This window comes from Musa acuminata, chromosome BXJ3-11, assembly GCF_036884655.1.
Source record: "Musa acuminata AAA Group cultivar baxijiao chromosome BXJ3-11, Cavendish_Baxijiao_AAA, whole genome shotgun sequence".
Taxonomy (NCBI): domain Eukaryota; kingdom Viridiplantae; phylum Streptophyta; class Magnoliopsida; order Zingiberales; family Musaceae; genus Musa; species Musa acuminata.
In genome coordinates, this window is record NC_088359.1 from 8075340 (window position 1) to 8098707 (window position 23368).

Here is a 23368-nt window from a genome sequence, read left to right on the forward strand (position 1 = left end):
TGGAATTGCCTAAGGCGTGAGGCACCCTTACGGCCAAAGACGCGAACTTAGCTTGCGTTGCCTAAGTCGCAAGTCACCCTTGCGGTAAAGACGTGAACTTAGCTTGCATTGCCTAAGTCGCGCTTCGCCCTTGCGATATTACTCCACAAGGATCAGCCCACTTGTAACCTCTCGCAGGTCCCGAAGGACCTGTAAAAAGAGAAAGTTGATTAGTTCGAAAGAACGAGAGACGGACAAGTCCCGACGTCTCACGAAAAGGGGAAGCTTTACAAGCAATTCAGCAAGTACCTTGCGTGCACAAGAGAAAAGAGGGAGAGGGGGAAAACAAGGGCTTTAGAAGGTTGAACGAACAGCTACAAGCCCACAAACAGCCGCTCACCTGGTCCCGGGCGCGACAACAAGTTCCCGTCAAGGCAACGTGCGAACTTGCGAAAGAGTGTTCAACGCCCGGTATATATCCAAAGCCCATCCAGCCCTGTGCCACCCGAGGGGTTCAAAGGGGCTGAGATGGCTGACGTTTTGGTGAGCGGAGGCAGATTCCAGAAATCAGCCCGCGGCATGCGAAAACGGAGCTGTTTTGCTCGGTTCGGTGAGCGGTCGCTTTGTAACGCTGCAGTTTGTTCGAACTTACATTTTTACAAGCAAAATGACCCAAAAACAAGAGAAAACATACTGTCAAGCAGTTGTACATGTAGGTGTGAGCGACGAACGGTTCGTTGAACGGAGTTGTTGCGAGTGCACGACGACCGTTCGTGATATCACAGCTAGCTCGATGTTGGGCCTAGATGGTCACACATATATGGTAGACATTACGACGAGTAGAGGTTCGAATATGAAATATTCGTTGGAGCCCCTATCTTATTGGATATCCAATAAGCCCCTGAATTATTAAATCCTATGGATGAGATTCAATAAGAGCCAATGAGAGATCATTGGATAGAGATCTAATCTAAAATATTTGGATAGTTGGATGGAGATCCAGTACCCAATGGAGATCCATTAAGGTAAAGTTAACAAGGGACATCTACAAATATAAGGGAACCAAATGCTCATAGGCTATAGGATTTTGGTTGCCATCTCCTATTCTCCTCTTCCCAACTCCTCCTCAGATAGTAAGCCTAGAGATTTGAGGAGCGTCGTTATAGCCCTGCTGTGTGGATCATCGCTAGAGATGAGGGTGCTTGACCTCCTTCACCCTCTCCTATAAATATGTAGGGATTTAGAGATATACAATCTCCCTAGGTAACATAATTTTTCATATACATAGTTTTTAATTTTATGAATTTTTGCTTTTTGTTTTTCTGTTACACATGTGATGTTGCCCCCAGAATTCCCTACAATGTCGACACACTTGTATTTCTTAATGAACACTATTAGATAATGCCAGGAGATAGGGGCCATCCGGGGGGGGGGGGGGGTGGGGGTGGGGCGTGGGGTGGGGTTAGAGTCTCGCCTTGAGGGCATCACAAGATAAAGATAAGGATCTTGACACTAAACTAAATGGATACTAGTTAAGATGGGGAGCCTACAACTTAAACTCGATCGAGATAGAGTATTTGATTCACAATCACTCAAAGAGTGGAACGCCCACTACTAAGTTACATTCATGTGCACTCTTCATCAGTCCTAAATCTCATATAATCCTATGGTCCATGGGAGTTACCCCCCTTGAGGAGGAAGAGGCTAGGGCTCCTCTCGATCTTGGATTATGACAACGTGTGAACTTGACTGATTGATATCGATAGATTGAGAGGAACTTGCCCGAGAAGGAAGAGACATTCTGACCTAAGTTATAGGACTGAGTGATGGATGATGTGAGGATGGACTCACCTCTTTTGGAACCAAAGCCAAGAAACACAACATCTCTGCTTCTAATAATCTTCTTGTTCACTAGATCCCATAATCTGTACCCAAACTCTTCATGACCATATCCCAAGAAGATACATGCTTTTGCCTTATTATCAAGCTTGGACCTCTCATCTTTGGGAATATGAACAAATGCTTTACACCCAAAGACTCTCAAATGATTATAAGATATATCCTTTCCTCTCCATACTCTCTCTGGAATATCACCTAGCAGAGGAACTGATGGAGAAAGATTTATCAGATCAACTGTAGTTCTCATAGCCTCCCCCCAAAATGACTTTGGTAACTTGGCATGGGAAAGCATACACCTAATCCTTTCTTCAATGGTTCTGTTCATCCTTTCTGCCACACCGTTCTGCTGAGGAGTTTTAGGAACTGTTTTCTCAAGCCTGATACCATGGAACTTGCAATAATTCTCAAAAGGACCCCTGTACTCGCCACCATTATCTGATCGAACACACTTTAGCTTTCTGCCAGTTTCCCTTTCAACACTAACATGAAACTCCTTGAAAGCATCGAGTACCTGGTCTTTAGATTTCAAAGCAAAAGCCCAAACTTTTCTAGAATGGTCATCAATAAAAGTAACAAAATAAAGAGCACCTCCAAGAGTTCTAGTTTGCATAGTACAAACATCAGTATGAACTAAATCAATAACATCAGATCTTCTAGATGATGGATATGTCTGAAATGCAACTCTATGTGTTTTTCCAACTAAGCAATGATCACAAGATTTAAGAGATGTACCTTGCAACTCTGGTAAGAACTGCTTTCTAGCAAGAGTTTGAAGTCCCTTCTCGCTGATATGTCCAAGCCTCTTATGCCAAAGATCTATACTTTCACCTTTTCGAATTGCATTAATCTCTCCTTTATGTAGCTTAGCTTCCATGACATAAAAAGAGTTAATCTTCTTTCCTTTTGCCACAATTAGAGAACCTTTAGTGAGTTTCCATTTACTTTCACCAAAATAATGTGCAAAGCCCTCATCATCAAGTCTACCTGTAGATATCAAGTTAAGACGAATATCTGGAACATGCCTTACATCTTTGAGTATCAATTTGCTCCCAATACTGGTCTCCAAGCAAATATCTCCAATACCCACAATCTTAGATGTACCATTGTTTCCCATTCTGACATTACCAAAATCACCAGCAGTGTAAGATCTAAAGAAATCACCATGAGAAGTAACATGAAATGAAGCACCAGAGTCAATTACCCAATTACTGTCCTGAGCTACAAGGCTAACACAACCTTCATCACAGACAATAGTGATATTACCTTCAGCAGCAACTGTATTGGTCTCTTTCTCATTTTTCTTCATTTCATTCTGTTCTCGCTTCCAAAACCTACACTCTTTCTTCATGTGACCTGGTCTGTTACAGTGAAAACATTTGATATCTCTTCTAGACTTGGATCTTCCTCTATAACCATATGGATTTCTGCTATGACTTCTTCCACGTCTTTCTTGTTTTTCAGTAACAAATGCACCAGAAGAAGATTCACCCTGTTCTTTCCTTCTTGCATCTTCATTTAGCAAACTGTCTTTAACCATATCTATGGTTAGAGTCCCCTCTGGCGTGGAGTTACAAATAGTCACCACATACGTTTCCCAACTTTCTGGTAAAGAGCTGAGAAGTAATAATCCCTGCATCTCATCATCTATATTCATTTTCATAGCAACCAACTTGTTTGCAAGACTCTGAAATAGGCTTATGTGCTCAATAATGTTACCACCATCTTTATACTTCAAATTTACAAGCCTTCTGAGGAGAGAAATTCTATTTCCCACTGTCTTTTTCGCAAAAAGATTTTCTAACCTTTGCCAAACAACATCAGCTCTGGTTTCATCTGAAATATGCTCATGCAAGTTTATATCCATCCATCTTCTAATATAGGCAATAGCTTTTCTATGTTGAACTTCCCATTCTTCATCGTCCATAATAGAAGGTTTATCTTTAACCTTGATAGGCTTATACAAATCTTTGCAATAGAGCAAATCTTCCATCAGATGCCTCCAAGTGGAATAATTTGATGAGTTCAATTTAATCATACCATCTGACTGCTCCATTTCAATCACACAAGAAAACTATCACCAAACAACCTAGCTCTGATACCACTTGTTGGGAAGAAACCTGTTAATGCGGAATAATTCTTTCCCTCTTTGTGTATCAAAATAGGTTCCTCATCAAAATACCAACTTGATATCCAAATGAAAATATCAATCAGCACAGCATAAACAATAAAGCAATAAATCAATCACACAGTGAGACCAAATCTTTTTAACGTGGAAAACCCAATGTGGGAAAAACCACGGGACCGTAGTCCACCTCAAACTTCCACTATCAATAATGATGATAACAGGTTTACAGTAGGTCTTCTCTAGAATAACTAGAGGATCAGAATAACATCAAGAACATAGATCTTGGCTCAAGAATACCATATATTCATCACATAGGTGAATCTCCTCCAAAAAGAATTCTAGGTCTCACAGAGTGGATATCGCAGGAAAGTACCTTAGAGAGGGTAAACCGCAGATCAACACCGTTAGGATTGTAGAGTTTGCTGCAAGGATTCTCCACATAAAATTTGGGCCGAAACTGACAACGTTTGGCCACCGATCGTCAAGCAGAAAACTCAGAAACCTTACTTTCTCTCTCTATTTCTCTCTCCTCTTTTCTCTCTGCACGTCGTCGCTGTTCACTGTGCACGTACGCTGCACGCTGCACCCTGCTATGCATTTTCTCTGCATGCCCTAATTTGCCTTACTTCACCTTAATTAGTGATTTGGGCTCAATAGGCCCAATTTGTCCAAGCCCACATATGGGCTGGACCCAACACAGTTCAGGTTAGTTATGAACTGACTCCCCCTATAGAATATTCATAGGAATATTCCTAAAAGTTCATAAGGCTATTCAAGTAGAACCAACTCCCTATGAAATATTCGTAGAGATATTCTCAAAAGATTAGAAGATAGTTCGGGTCGGTTACGAACCGGCTCCCTTGAGAAATATTCATAGGAATATTTTAGGAAGATCAAAAGTCAGTTCGAGTCAATTACAAATTGTCTTCTCTATAGGATCTTTACAAGATGTCTCCCCCTTGAAGTTAGTATAAAAATACATCCTTAGCTCTAGATTAAAGAGGAGATGAGGAGAAAATGTGTAATCAAGTACTAACTTGAGCATAAGAGGGATCAGCTCAGAAACCCTTTTTAACCTTGGTTTTTATGTAGAAACAAAGTTGAGAAACCTTGCTTTATCCCATATGACTCCTTACATACGGAACGGGTCATGTTGTATTAATATAGATATCAACGATATTTCTTTCTTCTCCTTCATGCGAACGAGGAAGGAGGTTGTGGGTTGACTTAATTACGGTTGAATTGAATTGGTTGACCGATTTAAAGTTCGAATAGGTCGCAACTCGATTCACGATATTTTGAGCCGGGTCAATAAAATTAATAGGCTAATAAAAGTTTTGAACTCAGTTCAAAATTTCTCTACATGACAAGTAGCTTAGCTCGGATGGTTAGTGCTCGAGCATTCATGTTCCTCTATTATGAAATAAGCTTACACAAAAAGTAAATAGTCATCCTCCTAAAAATAAATAGTGGAGGCTCAAAAGTCCCTAAAATTAGCTTTAGTCCCTGAAATTAGCTTTATATTTAAAAAAAAATTAAAGAGGATGATTGTTTTCTAAAATTGTTCATTCTCTTTTTTTTAATTCTTTAGATAAAAGAGTGAAATAACTTCGAACACACAATAAAACCAGAATATTTCCCATTTTTCTAATCTTTGTACTAAAGAGTTAGTTAAAAAATTACAAATCAATCTTGTTATGGTTTCTTGGAGTTCTACATTCTTGTTTAAAAGCAATATAACTTCAATCACACGATTTTATCCAGCAAAATAATAATAATAACCTTCACAAAAGAAAATAAAGTAACCCAACTTGTTTTACGATGGAGCTAATTCGATCTGATATATGATAGCTCCCACAAGAGTTACTGCAATTCTAGTCAAATTTAAAGACACAAAATCCTGTTGATCACGACAGTTAGTCCATCTGCCTTGAAAAGGTACTTCAAGATATTTGCGCAAAATCTCATGTTCGTTCCCAAAGCAAACTGTTACAGAGAGTCAGCACCATCGATCCACCTCTGATAGGCAACCAATGCCTCACGTGGCATGTACTCGGCCACAGTATGTCCAGCTCCCTATGCAAAGAAACATGGACATATTAAAGCATGCTGTTAAATGAACATAATATCATTTTGAAAGCTTTTTTCAAGTGCAAATGACTTGTAGCCACAAGACTAATATGTTACATTGACTGTAGAGTAATAGTATATTATGTTCGTACGAATTGCATTCAAGTTGAGGAGGAAGTTGAATTACATGGACGAAGTTTGCGAAACAAAAAGGTTTGATTGAACTCAGGGATAAGCAATTACTTGTCCAGTTGTTAACAATATGCAAAATTTTAATAAGAAACAATAGCATGACGCTCGTAAGACGGTAGGAAGACATACCCCTCTATCTGGTCGTCAACAAGCCACGGATGCCATTTTGCAATCACAGAATAATTCAACGCTCAGATCCACTGGAGTGTTGCAGTATATGGGAGCACCATGTCATGATCCCCACTAAGAAAACAAACACAGCCTCTTACATTACTCGGGCTTAGAAAGTTAAACTGTGATAGATGCTTGTGTCGTACATTTGTGTTAATTTCTTATCCAATATCTTCCAAAGATACACATAAATTGAACCACTAAGATTGAGTTCTAGCTGTATTCAAATAATGATATTTCAATATATATATATATATATATATATATATATATATATATATATATATATATATATATATATATATATATATATATATATATATATATATATATATATATATATATATATATATATTGGTGTGAAGTTTGCTGGCATTACCATTAAAAAAAGGCTATACCTAATTGATTTGTTCATATTTAATTAATATAAATTTCTCATGTTCGTTATTTGTTTTAAAGTACTCAGTGAATATAATAAATAGATTTGAATAATTTTCATAATTATTTGTTTCAGGTAATTCCGAATTCCTATAATATTTACATCTACACGAGTCTAAAAGATTGAAAAAGTTGCAATGAACCTGTAAACAAATATTCATACTTTCGTTTCACGGGCAACAAAGAACTTAGGTCAGGATGACAAAGGGAGAGGCCAATGAAAGATATAAAGGAAAAGACAGACATTGGGATGGTGGATAATAACATGAAGGTTGATGATCAATTTGGAAAGCGAAACAACATGACGAGGGAATGGCATGTATAGAGCTCCAATATTATCATAACCGTGTTAGACTACACAACCATATAAAAAGAAAATGGCAGATACAAAGTTTATTATGGCATCAAATTTAAGAAAGCAGGGAGATGACTAAATAAGGAGGGGAGCTGTCCGACATGAATAGAAACCATACCCATACATGAAGGCTCTCTAACCTTTCTTTGTCAGATTCAAATGAGAAGGTTGATGGTGGATAATAACATGAAGGTTGACGATCAATTTGGAGAGTGAAACAGCACGAGGGAATGGCATGTATAGAGCTCTAATATTATCATAACTGTGTTAGACTACACAAGCATATAAAAAGAAACTGGGAGATACAAAGTTTATTATGGCATAAAATTTTAAGAAGGGAGATGACTAAATAAGGAGAGGAGCTGTCCGACATGAATAGAAATCATACCAATAGATGAACGCTCTATAACCTTTCTTTGTCAGATTCAAATGATAAGGTGTCAAGTCCAAAATGACTCTCTCAAAGTTTATTTGTTTGGTGCACCTTATCTAAGGTCCAGAAACTTCAGCCTGAAAAACTAAAAGTAAGCATATCCATAAAATTAACCAAAAATTTTACTAGGAGAGGTACATATATCAATACTGACAATCAAGGTAACTGTAATCTTGCAATGAGTTGAAGAATAAAGTTTCTAAAGAAGTCCAAAACTGAAAAATGGACATAATGTCTCCACAAGTTCGGCATCATAAGCATTGATTTGGTCAAGAGTTTCATCATGTTTGTGATAATCTATCATTAGGTGTTATCAAATAAATGAAATATGGGACAATGAAATTTTACCAATGACTCTCGAAAAAGGTAAATTTCTCAAATATATCAATGATATATAAATAATAATAGAAGTAAAATTGCATACATCATAGCATGAATATAGCTCTTACTGGCATAGCATGTAGAATCTGCCTTGAAGTTTCCAAGTCAAGAAGTCTTTTTGGGGCCATTTCATACTCCTATTTAAGAACAAAGCAACAAAAAATCAGGTTGTCCAAAGGACCATTGTAAACACCAAATTCAATTGCATATCACAGGAAGTCTACACAAATATTTTCTTTGTTCAGTATAGTTTTGATATCAACTACTATTTGTATAAATCAAATTTGTTCTTTTAACATTTGTTACATACATGCAATTTAGTTATGTCAGCCATCCTAAGGAAGTATCTAAACTTTCAACATGAGAAAATTACCAGACATCATATAACCACATAAAAGTGTTAAAGAAATTACTAACATGGCAATAAGGACTATATTGAGTCTCGCCATGGATGCTCTCATACGTTCTGAAGGAGTCATATTTATAGGCTACCATGTTGTTTCCCATGGTAAAATGACACGGCAAGCAAAGAATGTGGTCTTTATTTATATCTTTAATATGCTGTAGTCAAAAGTAGTATTATTACCGGATAGGACAAATCAAACAAGACCAAAATTTGTCTTACCCATTGAAAATTTTCCAAGTTCCTCAAGCAATCATGGTTACTGTTGCCAAAATATTTCCCTTCACATGAGTTAACCAAATCCTGAAACAATTCAGAAGAATAAAGATCTAGTTGATCCATGTATGACATAAGCGTATCAATTCCCCATATGCTTTTCTTCACATTACGAGCACATTTAATATTGGAGTCACTGAATGGAACTATTTTTCAGTAGCAAAGAGGAGTTATGCATGACAAGGTGGAGACCTCGTATTGTTCATCTGGTATTAGTCCCATCCTATGTGCAAATGGAACCTTGAACTGCTTTCAATATCCAGATTCATTGCTGCATTGCCTAATGAGTAGCCCTGAGATATTTTGTAAGAGAAATAAAGAACTTAAGCTTCAGGCCAACTACATTGTTAGTAAAAACACTAAGAACTTCATTTAGCATTGGATATCACAACCAATATTAACGACAACAGTTAGTATCAAATTTAACCTTGAAATTTAGCTTCGGGCCTTTATCAGATTCAATACCTGAAATATAGATCAATGCAGCACATCAAAAGAAAGACAAGGAAAGAAAATTGAAATTTGAGACCTTGATCATGCATACAAAGCAATAAAAGAACAGTTTTATCCACTGGTTGGATAATCATGTCGATCACCTATATTTATGTATTTCATGTGATAGATCTGTTTTGTGGGCACACCTTTCACTACCTCTTGAGCTAACACTGGTACTAAAACTCCACTATATGAGCAACCAGCCAAATAAAAGGGATTTGGAAGGAATTCGGGATACTCGGAAAACCACTACAAACATCCATTTTATGTTGGTAAAATAACAAAGATTATTGGGTGTGAAAAGATGATAACCATCACTTTCCAAAACTTTATTACAAATTCATATAAATCTGAAACTGTCTGAGTATCATTTGTAGTGTAGTCAGTTGTGTCAGCATAAGAGTATCCTGTTCCTGCTGGAGAATCCATAACAATAATGCTAGATACCTGCAAATTTCTTCTAAGTTCAAGTGATGTTGGGGATCATATTGCCAAGAAAAAATACTTTCGTAAGGAAAAAAAGCTTCATGATATCTTATGCAAATCAATTTAAAAATGCACTAATTAGACAAAAGTGATCTAACATAAAGTTAATAATAAAAAGAATCATCAAAGAAGCTTTGGTTTGTGACTAAGAAATATATGAATTAATGTCTTTCGAAATGTAATTTTGGAGCTACATTCTCAAATCATAATTAATTACCTTGCCAATGAGGAATCTCCTCCTTAGGAGTTATAGGAGATAGAGAGTATTATCAAAGATATACAATGATTAAAGGGTCAACTGGGAAGCTTTTCTTGCATTCACTGCTTTAGGTAATGCAATCAAGCAGCCAATTGGGCTGTTGTTTATGGAATATGAAAACCGACATGTTTTGGAAGGAGCAATTTCACATCCACTTTTTGTAATGTCCTTAATAGGTCGTTTTGTAGACTTTTGAAAAGCTAATATAGTTTTTTTTTTCCTGGAAAAAAAAAAGTTCCATAAAGGGCACTTGTGAACTTGTTACCTAACAGTTCTTGGATTGACATCGAGTTAAACTTTGAAAGTAATGATTTTGACTTCATCACAAGGATAGTCAGTGTGGTATGGAATTTTTTATAAATTATAAGATTAACTTTGATTTTCTATAACAATATAACATAATACATCCTAGTCAATCACTAAAACAAACAAACAATTTGCTACAATGTAACAAAAAAAAAAAAACATGTACAATCATAATAATTCATCTGCAAAAATTAGATTTAGCAACTTAGTCCATGAGTAGGGATTTTTCTTTACTTTTGGTTGTCCATTGGAGTGAACCAATTCGGGCTCTAACTTGAAAGGGCCTGAATACAAAAAAGGAGAATCATATATTGGTCCATATAAAGAAACTAGGTGTCGTAGCTATGATATCATGTCACTTTTATAATTATCCACACGCTTTCAAGCAAAAAAAAATTTTGAATCTAGCATTTAGACTGGAAAAATCACTTTAACATTTGGTCCAAGTAACCTTCAATTTTTAAACTTCATCCAATAAATTTCACATATAATTATAACATTTTTATGACAATCTAACCATTTATTGTCAATCATTTATTTCTTAAAAATGTATTTCTTATTAATCACAATTGACTAATTCAATAATTATTATGTTTCAGTGATTTAAAAAGTGCTCGGTGTCAAAAGGTACCAAGGTACAAAAACACTCGGGGTGCTAGGCGCTCGCCCGAGTGAAACGAGGCACTAAAATATAAAAATATATAATATAATTAATTAATATAATTATTTAAATAAAAATACGATATTAAATTAAAAATCTTACAGAATCACAATATCACATTAACAAAAAATCTCAAAATTCAAAACAATAACAATAATTTTAAATAAATAAAAAAAGTAGTATTAAAATCATAATAATATATTATTAATCTAATAAATAAAAAAATATTATTACTAGTATACAGTTAATAGTATATTGTTAATATACTGTTAAAAGTATACTATCGAGTCGATGTGAGAAGAGGGAGTAAGAGTAACAATAGCGGAAGTGGGAGCAGGATCGATAGTGGGAGCAGGAGCGACGATAATGGCGAGCGGCGATAGTGGCAGCGGCAGCAGTAGTGGTAGCGGTAGTAGCAAGTAGCGGTAGCGGCAACGGTAGCGAGGGAGTAGTGTTAGAGTAAGACTGAGGCTGCTGACTGAGAGAAGCAGTAGTGAGCAGCAGCTGCAGGAGCGGGAGCGGTGAAAGTGGCAGCGATGGCAACGACGACGAGCAGCGACAGCAACAATAGTGGCAACGGCAGCGGAGAACAACGACAGCGACGAGGGACAACGACAGTGGAGAGAGGCAGCGATAGTAGAGAGGAAATGTCAGTGGCAGAATTGCGAACAGGGTTAGGGTTGGGGAAGTCACGAGAGGGATGCTCGGAGGCTGATATCGGTGCTTTAGTTGGTTTGATTGAACCAACTAAAGCACCAAAGATCGAACCAATGTTTTCCAGAGACCGAACCAAACGTAAAACATTGGTTCGGTCGCCTGGATTAACTCGGGCGCTCGCTCGAAGCACCCGGTGCGTGGGCTCGGGAGAGCGCCCAGGCGGCACCTCTTTGAAGCGAGGCGCCTGGACATGAAGCGAGGTGCTCAGGCCTCGCCTCGCATGAGCGCCTAGGTGAGCGCCCGAGCGCCTATTGAAATCGTTGCTATGTTTTATATGATATCATATTAAATGTCATTTATAGTTTAAGCATCTTCAAGTGACTCTTTTATTTGAAAATTTTCTTGTGAAGAACTTCACTTAATAATACATACAAAAGTTTATGGTTAATTTCTCATGGCACATTACCATTAAAAGTTGCAAACGTAGTATCATAATCAGAATATCAGGGATTGTTGTACCGCCCAAAACCGTATGGTTTGGGTGGTATGTACCGATCAGAGGCATGGACTGATACGCGGACCATCCTGTTTCGTGCGGTCTGCATTGAAATAATAAAAAAAAATAAAAAATGGTGGGCCCTAGTCCATTTCAGTGTTTAAACAAAAGGTATATTAGGGCTCTTCTCGCGTACGAAGCCACGACACAGCCTCTTCGCCGCTATGATGCAGCAGCAAATCTGCCTCTTTGCCGCTTCATAGCTGCAGCGACGCTACCTCTTCGCTGATTCGCATTGCGATGTTGCAGCGGCACTGCCTCTTTGCCAGTTCGCCGCCATGATGCTGCAGCAGCGCTTTTTCTTCACTGCTTCACTGTTGCGATGCAGCAGCAGCATTGCCTCTTCGCCGCTGTGATGCTACTGCTTCCCAGGTATCGTTGCACTTCTTCTCCTTTTCTTTCTTCTTCTTCCTTTCTCCTTCTTCCTCCTCTATTCCTCCACCGGACCTTCCTCTTCAACCTCTTTTTCTTTCTCATCAAAACATCGATACACAACGATGTACCGTGTGTTGGTACACCGGCCGGCTGGCACACTGGCTCCGACCATTAAGTCAAACCTTCATCAGAATAATTAGATTCTCCACTAGCATACCTCCAATAATTATTAAAGATCAAACATTTCACCATTCAACCATACAAAATCATGTTACTCATAACTAGATACAAAGATTCTGTTTTTATCAGAATCATCAGAATGTTTTTGATCATGTAACAATACAAAGATTCTGTTGATTTGACATGTTATGAAAAATTTTAAAGAAACTAGAGTCTATTAGGAAAAATGAGTTATTTTTTCTACTCAATTTTCATTTATTAATGAATTTAATTTATAAAATCTTGAGGATGCACCAATCTCAACCAAGATACAAGTGGATTTTTTCAAACCTACATGCAGCACTTACATATGGAGAGACACTTGCCCTCCAAAATTAGATTTTTCGGTTCGTTGTGATGTGGACGAACTTGTATTTTTTTGTTATAATTAGTAAAGGCTAATTTCTTTTTTTGAAAAAAATAATACATACAACACAAGCCATATGAAAAAAATAATACATAAACCAAAGTTTTATGGGCGGGGCATACTGTTAATACGAGCAACGCATTCCTTCTCCACCACAACTAGAATGGATCTTCATTTGCCCTATTCACCATACAAGACAACCTTAAAACCAACAAAAATTTCCCAATTCTCAATCACTATCTTCTTCCAAGAGCAAGAAATTGTACCTGAGGAACCACAATTTGAGTCTTGGAATTCAGCACTGGGAACCCTTGACCAAGAAAGAAAGCCCCTGAAACATCCTCCGAATAGGAACGGAATCAACGGGATCCTTACCCGTTGGCGTTGAGTAGGAATCTTGAAGTGGCTTCTCGTTTGGCCTTCTTGAACCCACGGCGGAAACTCCATCCAAACAAGCATCAACGCCGCCAAAGCAGGAAGGATCAGAACTCGGTCCTTCTGGACCAAGAACTCCGATGAAGGTTGACGGAAATCCATACCAGCCAAACACTTCGTGTGCACATCAGAGACCACCACAAGCTGATCGCCAGCTTGAAGAACAATGGTCCTCCAATTTCCATAGGCCGCACTTTCGATCGCCAGCTCCGTCGTGAAGAAGCACCCACCGGATTTACCCAGAAAAGCTCCATTTTATGGGGCCTTTACCTGAGACGACTCGTCCTTTCAGAATCTATCCGGAAGTACTAAATCGCCCCAAATGTGCAAAAAGCTTCCAAATCGGTAATATAAACTATATAATTAAATAGAAGATTAATTAAATAAGAAACGTTTTAAGATTCTTGAGAATTAAGAAACGGAAAATATGAGATATGAGTAGAGAAAGAAACGTAAAAGAAAAAGTTGAGAAACGAGAGAAACCAAGGAGAGCTCGGTGTCACGAAGAATTGATTATGACATCAACGAGTCTATTTTTATCAATAAATAACAAATTGTACAGAATGATTAGTGGATTAAAAATTTAATCACCTTCCGAAGAACATATTAAAGAAGACATGGATGATGATTTTTTTAACTTTTTGAAACCTCATTATTATCTAAATTTGATTAAAAAAATTATAGATAAAAAAATTATCTTGGATAAGTTTGAATATGTGATAAAGAGATCTTTGAGTCTCTCCGATTAAAAAAAAATTAATCGTAACAGAGAAAAAGATTTTCGAGTATTGAAATCTCTCCAGCGAAAACAAATGAAAATATTGTTTCATGAATCTCTAGAACTAAATAGGAAGAGGAATCTAATTTATCTTACAAGATATTAGGAAAGAGATGTATATCCAAATAAATTAGGAGAGTGTATATGTAAAAAAATCAAGATACATCAAAATAAAGTGAAAATCTCTTGATAGAAGAAGATAAAAAAAGTGACTTCATCGTATATGACAAATTCCCTAAGTAATATTTATATCGAGGTTGAAGATGCTAAGATCATGCAAGAACAAATTTCACATTATGATATGGTCAATATAATAATTGCAATATATATTTTATTTTAATTTAATGATTTTATTTTCATCTGAACATAAAAAAAAATAATTTTAACCCCCTATGCATAAGAAATTTTGCAAAGTCAAACCGATTGATTGTTGAAGATTCAAAAGAAGATATTATTGATAGTTAGATCAACTACACTATCAATTGTGCATTTGAGGTTTAACCCAATAATAACTTCTCATCATGTAATCTCTGCAAAAATATTGATTCATTAAATTTATTGAACCGGAATTATTTACTTAAAATATTTAAGCTCAAATTAATAATAACATAATCATCGGATGTTTATAAGTTAATTTAAATCTTTATACACTTTTAATATCGAAATAAAAGAAAGTTTTATACACTTCATTTGTCATATACTTTACTCTCATAACCGAGCTTAATAAAATATTCTTTTCTCATCAACCTAGAATATCTTTTTATCCCAAACAACCGAGAATGAGAAGATACAATGTAGTGTCAAATGAGTATAACTTAGTTCAAACATGACAAATATACTACCGCTATTGATGGTGTCGATCAGCCTCAGGCAGGGCGGAGCCATCTGTAACATGACACAAAAGATGCATGGTTTCATGGCACAAAAGAAACAGTAACATCACACAAGGGCGGATCCTTCATTCACTCCTCCGGATCGATCTACCACCGCCGTCGGCTGCGTGCTGCAAGGCCATCGCCGACGCCGACCTGCCTTGTCTCTGCGCCTACAAGAATTCGCCGCTGCTGCCGTTGCTGGGAATAGATCCTGCCTTGTGCCATGCAGCCGCCTCCCAAGTGCAGTCTCACCACGCCATCGAACTGCTAATGATGGAGGGCGAGAGGGAGGGAGGGATGGATGGATAAATACATGCTTTCCAGCTTTTAAGGAGTGTGTGGCAATACACCAGCGGTACAACCTCCTGTTATAGATTGTGACGGAGGGAGTGTGTGGCAATACATGCCTCCTGTTATAGAATGAAATATGTAGATCTCCTAAAGATTAAATTAGTGATGTAAGTTAATAGATTATAATTTTTCTCTCATATCCTCTTATCCCTAATTTATCGATAATAATAATCCTGTAAACGATAAAAAAAAAAAGAGAGTCTAATTCTCTTATCGACATCACTGTGGTATGATTTTCAAATCTGAAGATGATACCCTTAAAGATTAAATAAAAAAATTTCTAGATGAAGTCAAAAAGTAATCGTAAAATTAATCTATTATTATTTGATTTCAATCTTGACATTAAATTTTTTTTATATAACAATAACATATTATAATTTTTTATATTTACATCGAAACATACTAGTGTTACTTGCAAATTAACACTAGCAAAGCAAGAAAATTTGTCTTGAAAAGACAAATCATCAACATCTGATTCTTGAGATATGAAAACCATCAGAGTGGCAGATCGGATTAACTCAATCACGTGAATCAACCTCCAACTTCCAAACTAACATTGACAAGCTTGCTTTTTGGCTTTATGGCTTAATCCTCTTGTTATAGATTTCAACAGCCTAATGTAGAATGCTCCTGATTCTGAAATTGCTAACAAACAGTACTTTCATGGAGCAAAGTTTATGCTCAAGTGTTAATCATTTTACTGCGGCTGGATGTGCATTATTCAAATTGAACATGCAAGCCCTGATTCCATTTGCAGCACAAAGAAATTATAAATGTCTTAGAAAAGAGAACAAGAAAGGAACATATCTGCAATCAACAATATGATAAGAAAATTTAAGTTGACTACATTCTTTATTATCACATACAGATCTACCTAAATTAGTTTTAATCATGGATTTCTCTTGAGCTCCTAGTCAACTTTGCTTAATCGTTGTACCTAAGATATACTAACTAGCAAAAGTTGATGTTGCAGATCTGAACCACATTTGTTGTTTTAAGAATAATGATGATTTCCATAGCTAAACTTCAGCAGAAATCACATATGGCATATTGCAGGGATGTGACATTGAAAAGATTACCAATAACCTGCAATTTTCAGCTAACATAGACCTAATAATAAAAAATATATAGTTCTGGAACTTGTTGCCTTAATAAAAATTCTTTTATGATCCAGGCTTTTAATCTTTTTTTTTTCTCTTTCTGACACATATTTTTAACCAAAATTAGCTGAGATTAGGAAGTTGAAAGAGCAAAGATAATAAAAAGGGCAAGTTCATTAGCAGGCAATAATTACTGGATGTCAAAAGAAGGATGTGTTTTGTACCAATATATAGACCATATGTGCATGAAGAGAATTGATCCATCCAAAGATTTAATCTCAATCAACATGATTAAGAGCAAAGGTTGAGACATTACTAGTCGCCCACCATCAATAGTTTTGATGGCTGAGGAGGAATCAAAGTTTCAATTCACACAACAAATGAAGGGTCGAGAAGAATAAATAAGAGAAGATAAAGATCCAACAATAAAGTATAGATCAAGATCACAAATTCCCAAGTAAATCCAGTGGGTTGGACAACCATGGATGCAGCCAAGTCAAATTCAACTAAAAAGTAGCCTTTCGTGCCAAGCAACAACCAGACACTGGGCCCTCTCACCAGTTCACAGAACTATGCACAGGCAATTACCAAATCATTCTTCCAATAGATCACAAGAAACTTACTAGATTGGCAACAGACAGGAGTCCTCTACACTTGGTACTATGTGACTGCAAGAAACCTTTAGCTCATGTCCTTGATTGAATCACCCATCTATCTCACCGACCCAACTTTACAGCAACCCAGCGATGAGGACAGAGATGGAGCGCACAACCACACTAAACTTCACCAAGAGGAGCCGGCACCTGCACCTGCACCTGCACCTGCACCTGCACACATCATAAAAAGACTCACCACAAGGGATAAGGAAACAGCATTGCATTTAACTATATCTTGCCCGCATAGTGCTGCTGCACTCTGCAGCAGCAATGGCCACACCAACCGAGGTGGTGGCCATGCAACAAAAAAGAGGAACATGGTATCAAAACAAGCCTTCGCTTCTTCTTTTCTGTTCACCCAAGAAAGAAGCCTATACAAGACCAAGTCAAAACCTAGAGAAGTAGAGGGATCAGATACCCTCAGGAGCTGAAGTGTCGGAGTCCTCGTTTGCTTGGGAGTAGTGGGTGTGCTTCCTCGAAGAGCCCTTGCATAAATGGACGGGGTACTTGAGAGCATTGAGCTCCAGCTTCCTGAGGGCAGCCCGTCCCAGGTCCACCCCGCAGATGTCCGATAGCCTCACGAGGTAGAGCAGGACATCAGAGAGCTCCTCCCCAAGATGTTCCTTCTCATCCTCCTTCCAGTCAAGCAACCCTTTGGGCACCTCACCTTTCCACTGGAAGATCTCGGACAGCTCCCCGACCTCTCCCACCTAAAGAAGTAAACACAACAGCAGGCACGGATCTGGGGTTAAAGCACAAAAAAGAATCGCTAGGGACGAAGAAAGAGTCGGTTTTAGAAGGTCGTCGTCTCGTTCCTCCCAGCACAGGCATGCACAAGGGAAGGAAGCATAGGGCAAAAAAGGACATGAAAGAGAAGATCGTGAAGGGGGGGGTGGGGGTGGAGGAAGGAGTACCAGGGCTAGCAGGAGGTTTCTGGGGCTGTGGAATTGGTCCCAGTCCCTCTCCCTTGCGAAGTCTGCCATCTTCTTCCGCAAGCTTTCTAGGGTCACCCCTTCCTCTCCTGCCATGCCTGAGACAGCCCCTCGGGTCGGTGCCGTTTCGTATGTATGTATTATTCCCCGGACCCTTTTTGTAGGTGTCCTTGCAGTTTTAGTGGGCCACGATACCCAGGAGACAATGAAGGGGACAAAATGGAGTCCGGTGCTGCGGTTCTCCCTTCCCCAAAACGAATATAAAGATAAAAAGTTTCTGCTCCCTTCCGCAGGAGAGAAGACATAAAAAAGAAGCAGAGGCGTCGTTGATGAAGCACGGCACTTCCTTTCTCTCTCCATATATATATATATATATATATATATATATATATATATATATGCTTTAACAGCGGATTGAAAGTGTAGGACAGTGGTAGGAACGGAAACGCGGTCCAGCTCGCCAAGTAGGGTCCAAAATATCAAGTGAACATATTTTTGCCCTTTAAACAACCCATGAGACAGTAGTTTTTTGTTTTAACCTTAGTATCTATATCTGACATGCTGTGCTATTAAATGTAACACCAACGTTAAATGTATATATATATATATATATATATATATATATATATATATATATATATATATATATATATATATGGCTCACTCGTCCTCCTGGCTGCGCAACCTCGCCAACTTGTTGGTAACAACAATGTCAACAAGCCGTGCAGCGAGCTCAACGATTGACTTACGCTTCCTCGTAGAGACATTATGTGCTATTTCAGCACAGTAAGTCGTGCCAGATTAAGGAAATGCAAGAATCTGCATTTGAGATGTCGTATGGGTATCTTTGACCGAGAAGTGAGAAGGTTATGCATCATGAGTAACTCCAACTCAGCAACATCGTGTACAACGAACTTCTTAAATTGGTTTGGCAGATAGTGACGTGTCTTCTTGTCAGAACCGTACCCAATATTTGGCATCAAAGCACATCCTTTAAACTTCCTTCTCACACGAGAATCGAATAGACTTACAATTTGCTATCACCAGAACATTCAAGTCATTGAAAATCTAATTCAGTCCAAACTTACAATTGCAATTAGCAAAAGCAGCATCATGTGATATGACCAGAAAATGAAATCTTTCAAAAGAAACACTTCCACATAAATAAATTAGCCAAAATATCAAAAAATAGGTTATGCTAGTTGATAGGGTGCATTTTGGCCCTATGTGAACCACCGACAGACGCTGCAGACCAACGTGACACCGTATGCCTCCAGAAGCACGGGGTGCATGCTACGTCAAGCTCCAACAGTATGACTGTGCCGCTTGACCACCCCAAGAGCTGGGGGCGATGCCGTTTGCTGTTATGGCAGTATCGTATGATGCTGCTCAAACACCCCCGATGATGCCATCTCGTCAGAGCTATTGTTCCGCCCCCAAAGTTAACAGCCATGCCAGACCAGGGCCCGACCAATTCCCGCACGCAGGTATAAATACCCCCGACCTGATCCAAGAAAAGGGGAGACGAAAAAAGAGAATAAAAATCAATCTAACTTGCTCGTCGAAGGGGCCAAGGTCGAGACACACCCGACGAAGGCCTTTTTACAGGGAGGTGGTCGTCATCAAGCCGCATGCGCCTTCACCTCGAAGTTGTCTCCCAATACGCAGAGGAGGGCGACCCAGTGGCTCGGATCCGACCGGTGCTAGTCTCGTCTCCCATTCCAAAGAGGAGCCCGCGTGGTGAGGAAGGTCGCCATCTATCCTGGGGACGAGCGGACACCTCTTCCCGCAAACGGAGGTCGGGGTCGACGGACCTTAGAAAGACAACCCTCGCATTCCCCCCAGAAGTTCCTGACGTCGGCAAGTGGGCCTAACCGTGCTGACTCATCAATCATGGTACCTTTGTTTCTCAATAGATTGACGCTAGAAGGAGGGCCCATGTCGCAGAAACAACTGGCGGGAACGCACCCCGGGAGGGAGCTCCCGACCGACCTCCCTTCCGCCGAGCCAAAGGACAAGCCCTCTCCGCCCATGCGGACGGTAGGATTCCGGCTTCAATGCTTGATCGTTACTGGTGCCTGTTCAACGACCCGGGACTATCGCCCCCGGGGCTCACCCCGGGGGGCCCGACCGTGACGCCCAAGGCGTTCCTTAGCCTAACCAAGCAAGTACAGACCATGGCAGGCATGATGCATACACTTGCCCTGATCATCCCCCAAATCGGGCGGCCCTTGACGCCCCGGACCGATCCGGCCCAGCAACCCCCGAACGGGGAACAGCTCGGGGTTGGGGGAGCCTCTGGGCGGGCAATGGACCTGAGGGGTCCTCTCGCGCAGGACACGCTCACACCATGCCGAGCCACCCCATCTCATATGGAGCCTGACACTATATCATCTGACTCGGTTGACGACTCGTTCAGAGCCCAGTTGTCCTGGGTCAATCAGCGCCTGGACACGTTCCAGCGCGAGCTTCGAAGATCGCATAGTGAGCCCAGCGAGGGCACTTCGGGTGGGTCCCCCTTTACCCAGGAAGTACAAGACAAGCGGGTACCCCTCAACTTCAGGTTCCCAACATTGGAAACATACGATGGAGGCTCCGATCCCATGGAGCATGTCTCTGTATTCTGGGCCCAGATGGCCCTTTACGGTGCCTCTGATGCGTTGATGTGCCGAGCATTTCCGACCACTATGCGCGGCTCGGCGCGGACCTGGCTCAGCCGACTGCGCTAAGCTTCAGTCTCGTCCTTCGACCAGTTGGCTCAGGAATTTGAGCAAAGTTTCTTCTCCAACGCGCGGCCTAGGCCCTCCATAGCCACTTTGCTCGCACTATCTCAGTGCAAGGACGAGTCGCTCTCTTAGTTCGTGGCATGGTTCGCCACCGAGATCCGAGGTTTTCCGGATGCTCACCCTTCTCTAATCTTGCAGGCCTTTCTGATGGGTCTCAAACCTTCAAGGTTCTTTTGGTCGCTGATCGAGAAGCCGCCAGCGACCATTTCTAAGATGCTTCTACGCGCCAACCAGCACGTTGCTGCCAAGGCTTTGGTGGCAGGGAGGCGCACGGAAGGCAAGAAGTCGCGGATGGAGTTGTCTCAAGGAATGGCCTCGGCGTCCCGATGCCTCCCCTCCGGGGGCCCAATCGACAAGAGCTATTGCTCCCAAGACCACCACCTCTCCTCCTAAACGCATCCCGCACCGAGATCTTCATCCAGATTAAAGAGACGGGCCTCTTGCAGTAGCCTCTCCCTATGAAGGCTGCCCACAGAGACCAATCTAAATACTGTAGGTTCCACCGGGACCACGACCACGACATGGAGGACTGCCATGACCTCTGGAACCAGATAGAAGAACTAATCTGGAGAGGCCACCTTGCATGCTATCTCAAGTCCCGGGAGGTGACTCCGCGCCCTAGAGGGCCCCCCGAGAGACAGATCGACGTCATCTCTGGCGGGCTGGTAGCCGGCGACACTAGCATGACAGCAAGAAAGGCCTACACACGTAGTACGGTGGAGAAGCGTCCCTGGCCTGAGCACGAGCCTACAATTACCTTTGGAGCTGGAGAGGTCGAGCGCTCCCACCATGACGATGCTCTGGTGATCTCCGTCCAAATCGCCAATGCCCAAGTCAAGAGGGTGATGGTTGATACGGGGAGTTCCGCCGACGTCCTCTACTTCGATGCCTTTGGGAGGCTCGGTTTGACCCAGGAAAAACTTACCCCTGTGACATCAGCTCTTACAGGGTTCACCGTAGATTCCATCTCCCCGCTTAAAACCACAATGCTCCCCATTACCCTCAGGGAGGAACCGAGGATGAAAACAATAATGACCACCTTCATGGTGGTCGACCTACCATCGGCCTACAATGTCATCCTCGGCCGCCCGACCCTCAACAGGATCCAGGCGGTGGTCTCTACTTATCACAGAACCATCAAGTTCCCAACCTTGGTAGGGATTGGGGAGGCTTAGAGCGACCCAAGGGAGTCGAGGTGATGCTACCTCATCGCAGTGGCACTCCCGCCAAAGCCTCGCCCAATCCCGGTTCTCGACCCCTGTGAGGCCACCTGTACCACAAATGATGCTGGAGCCCCCGGAGTAGCTTATCGAGGTGCCCTTGAAGCAGGGCAGACCCGACCATACCGTTAGAGTCGAGATTGCGCTCCCCGAAGTGAACCAACTCCACCTTGTCGATTTTCTAAGGGAGAACGCTGACCTATTTGCGTGGTCCCCTGAGGAGATGCCTGGGATCGACTCAGAGGTGGTGCAAGACTGACTCAACGTCGACCCCAGGGCGCGGTCGGTAAGGCAAAAGCTTTGAAGGTTCACCCCCGACCGGCAGAGGGTGATTCGAGACGAGGTCGATCGCCTCATAAAGGCCAGGTTCATCGTCGAGGTTAAGTACCCTCGGTGGTTATCTAATGTAGTCCTCGTCAGAAAGCCTAATGGAAGTTGGAGAATGTGTATTGATTATACCGATCTCAATCGAGCATGCCCCAAGGACTGCTACCCACTCCCTAGGATAGACCAGTTGGTTGACGCCACCGCCGGTCATGAATGCCTTACGGTCTTGGACGCGTTCTCCGGCTACAACCAAATCCGGATGGTGACCCAAGACCAGGAAGATACTGCCTTCGTCACCAACCAAGGGGCGTACTATTACAAAGCAATGCCTTTTGGCCTGAAGAACGCCGGCGTGACCTACCAAAGGATGGTCGACAAGCTTTTCAAATACCAGCTCGAGAGAAACATGGAGGTGTACATAGATGACATGATTGTAAAAAGTAAGGTCGTAGGGACACATTTGGCTCACCTAGCGGAAACATTCCAAACCCTCAGACAGTTCAATTTGCATCTGAACCCAACAAAGTGCGTCTTCGGGGTCAGCTCGGGGAAGTTCCTTGGCTTCATCATTCATCGACGGAGAATTGACGCCAACCCAGAGAAAGTTCATGCCATTACTAAGATGCACTCCCCCCGCTCAGCCAAAGAAGTACAGCGATTTGCTGGGAGGCTGGCAGTGCTCAGCAGGTTCGTATCGCGTTCGAGCGATAAGAGCCTCCCTTTTTTTTGAGTTCTTCGATGGGCCGGCAACTTCACTTGGACCCTGGAATGCGAGGAGGCCTTCGAGAAGTTGAAGGAATGCCTC

General features: G+C 40.8%; 2 protein-coding genes, 1 long non-coding RNA gene and 1 pseudogene across 4 annotated transcripts; 1 reads left to right on the forward strand and 3 right to left on the reverse strand.

The window, feature by feature from the left end:
* Positions 1-5674: 5674 nt before the first annotated feature.
* LOC135652364 (serine carboxypeptidase 1-like) lies at positions 5675-9700 on the reverse strand (annotated as a pseudogene).
* Positions 9701-13124: 3424 nt separating this feature from the next.
* LOC135652760 (uncharacterized) lies at positions 13125-13994 on the reverse strand. The gene is made up of 2 exons (XR_010502189.1): positions 13370-13994; positions 13125-13283 (listed from the first exon to the last, which is right to left on the reverse strand). It is a non-coding gene; the product is annotated as an uncharacterized LOC135652760 (long non-coding RNA).
* Positions 13995-17023: 3029 nt separating this feature from the next.
* Positions 17024-18416, reverse strand: LOC135583017 (uncharacterized). 2 transcript variants are annotated; one of them, XM_065172967.1, is made up of 3 exons: positions 18213-18416; positions 17717-18008; positions 17024-17463 (listed from the first exon to the last, which is right to left on the reverse strand). In XM_065172967.1, exons 1-3 carry the CDS (start codon positions 18324-18326, stop codon positions 17426-17428), a joined length of 444 nt encoding a protein of 147 aa, XP_065029039.1. In that variant the 5' UTR covers positions 18327-18416; the 3' UTR covers positions 17024-17425. The 2 variants fall into 2 exon arrangements, with proteins under 2 accessions (XP_065029039.1, XP_065029037.1); XM_065172965.1 differs by having other exon boundaries at positions 17024-17469; positions 18213-18406.
* A 3121-nt stretch (positions 18417-21537) lies between these two features.
* On the forward strand, positions 21538-22191 carry LOC103971180 (uncharacterized). Its single transcript, XM_009385136.2, has one exon. The coding sequence runs from the start codon at positions 21538-21540 to the stop codon at positions 22189-22191; it is 654 nt and encodes a 217-aa protein (XP_009383411.2).
* Positions 22192-23368: the final 1177 nt, after the last annotated feature.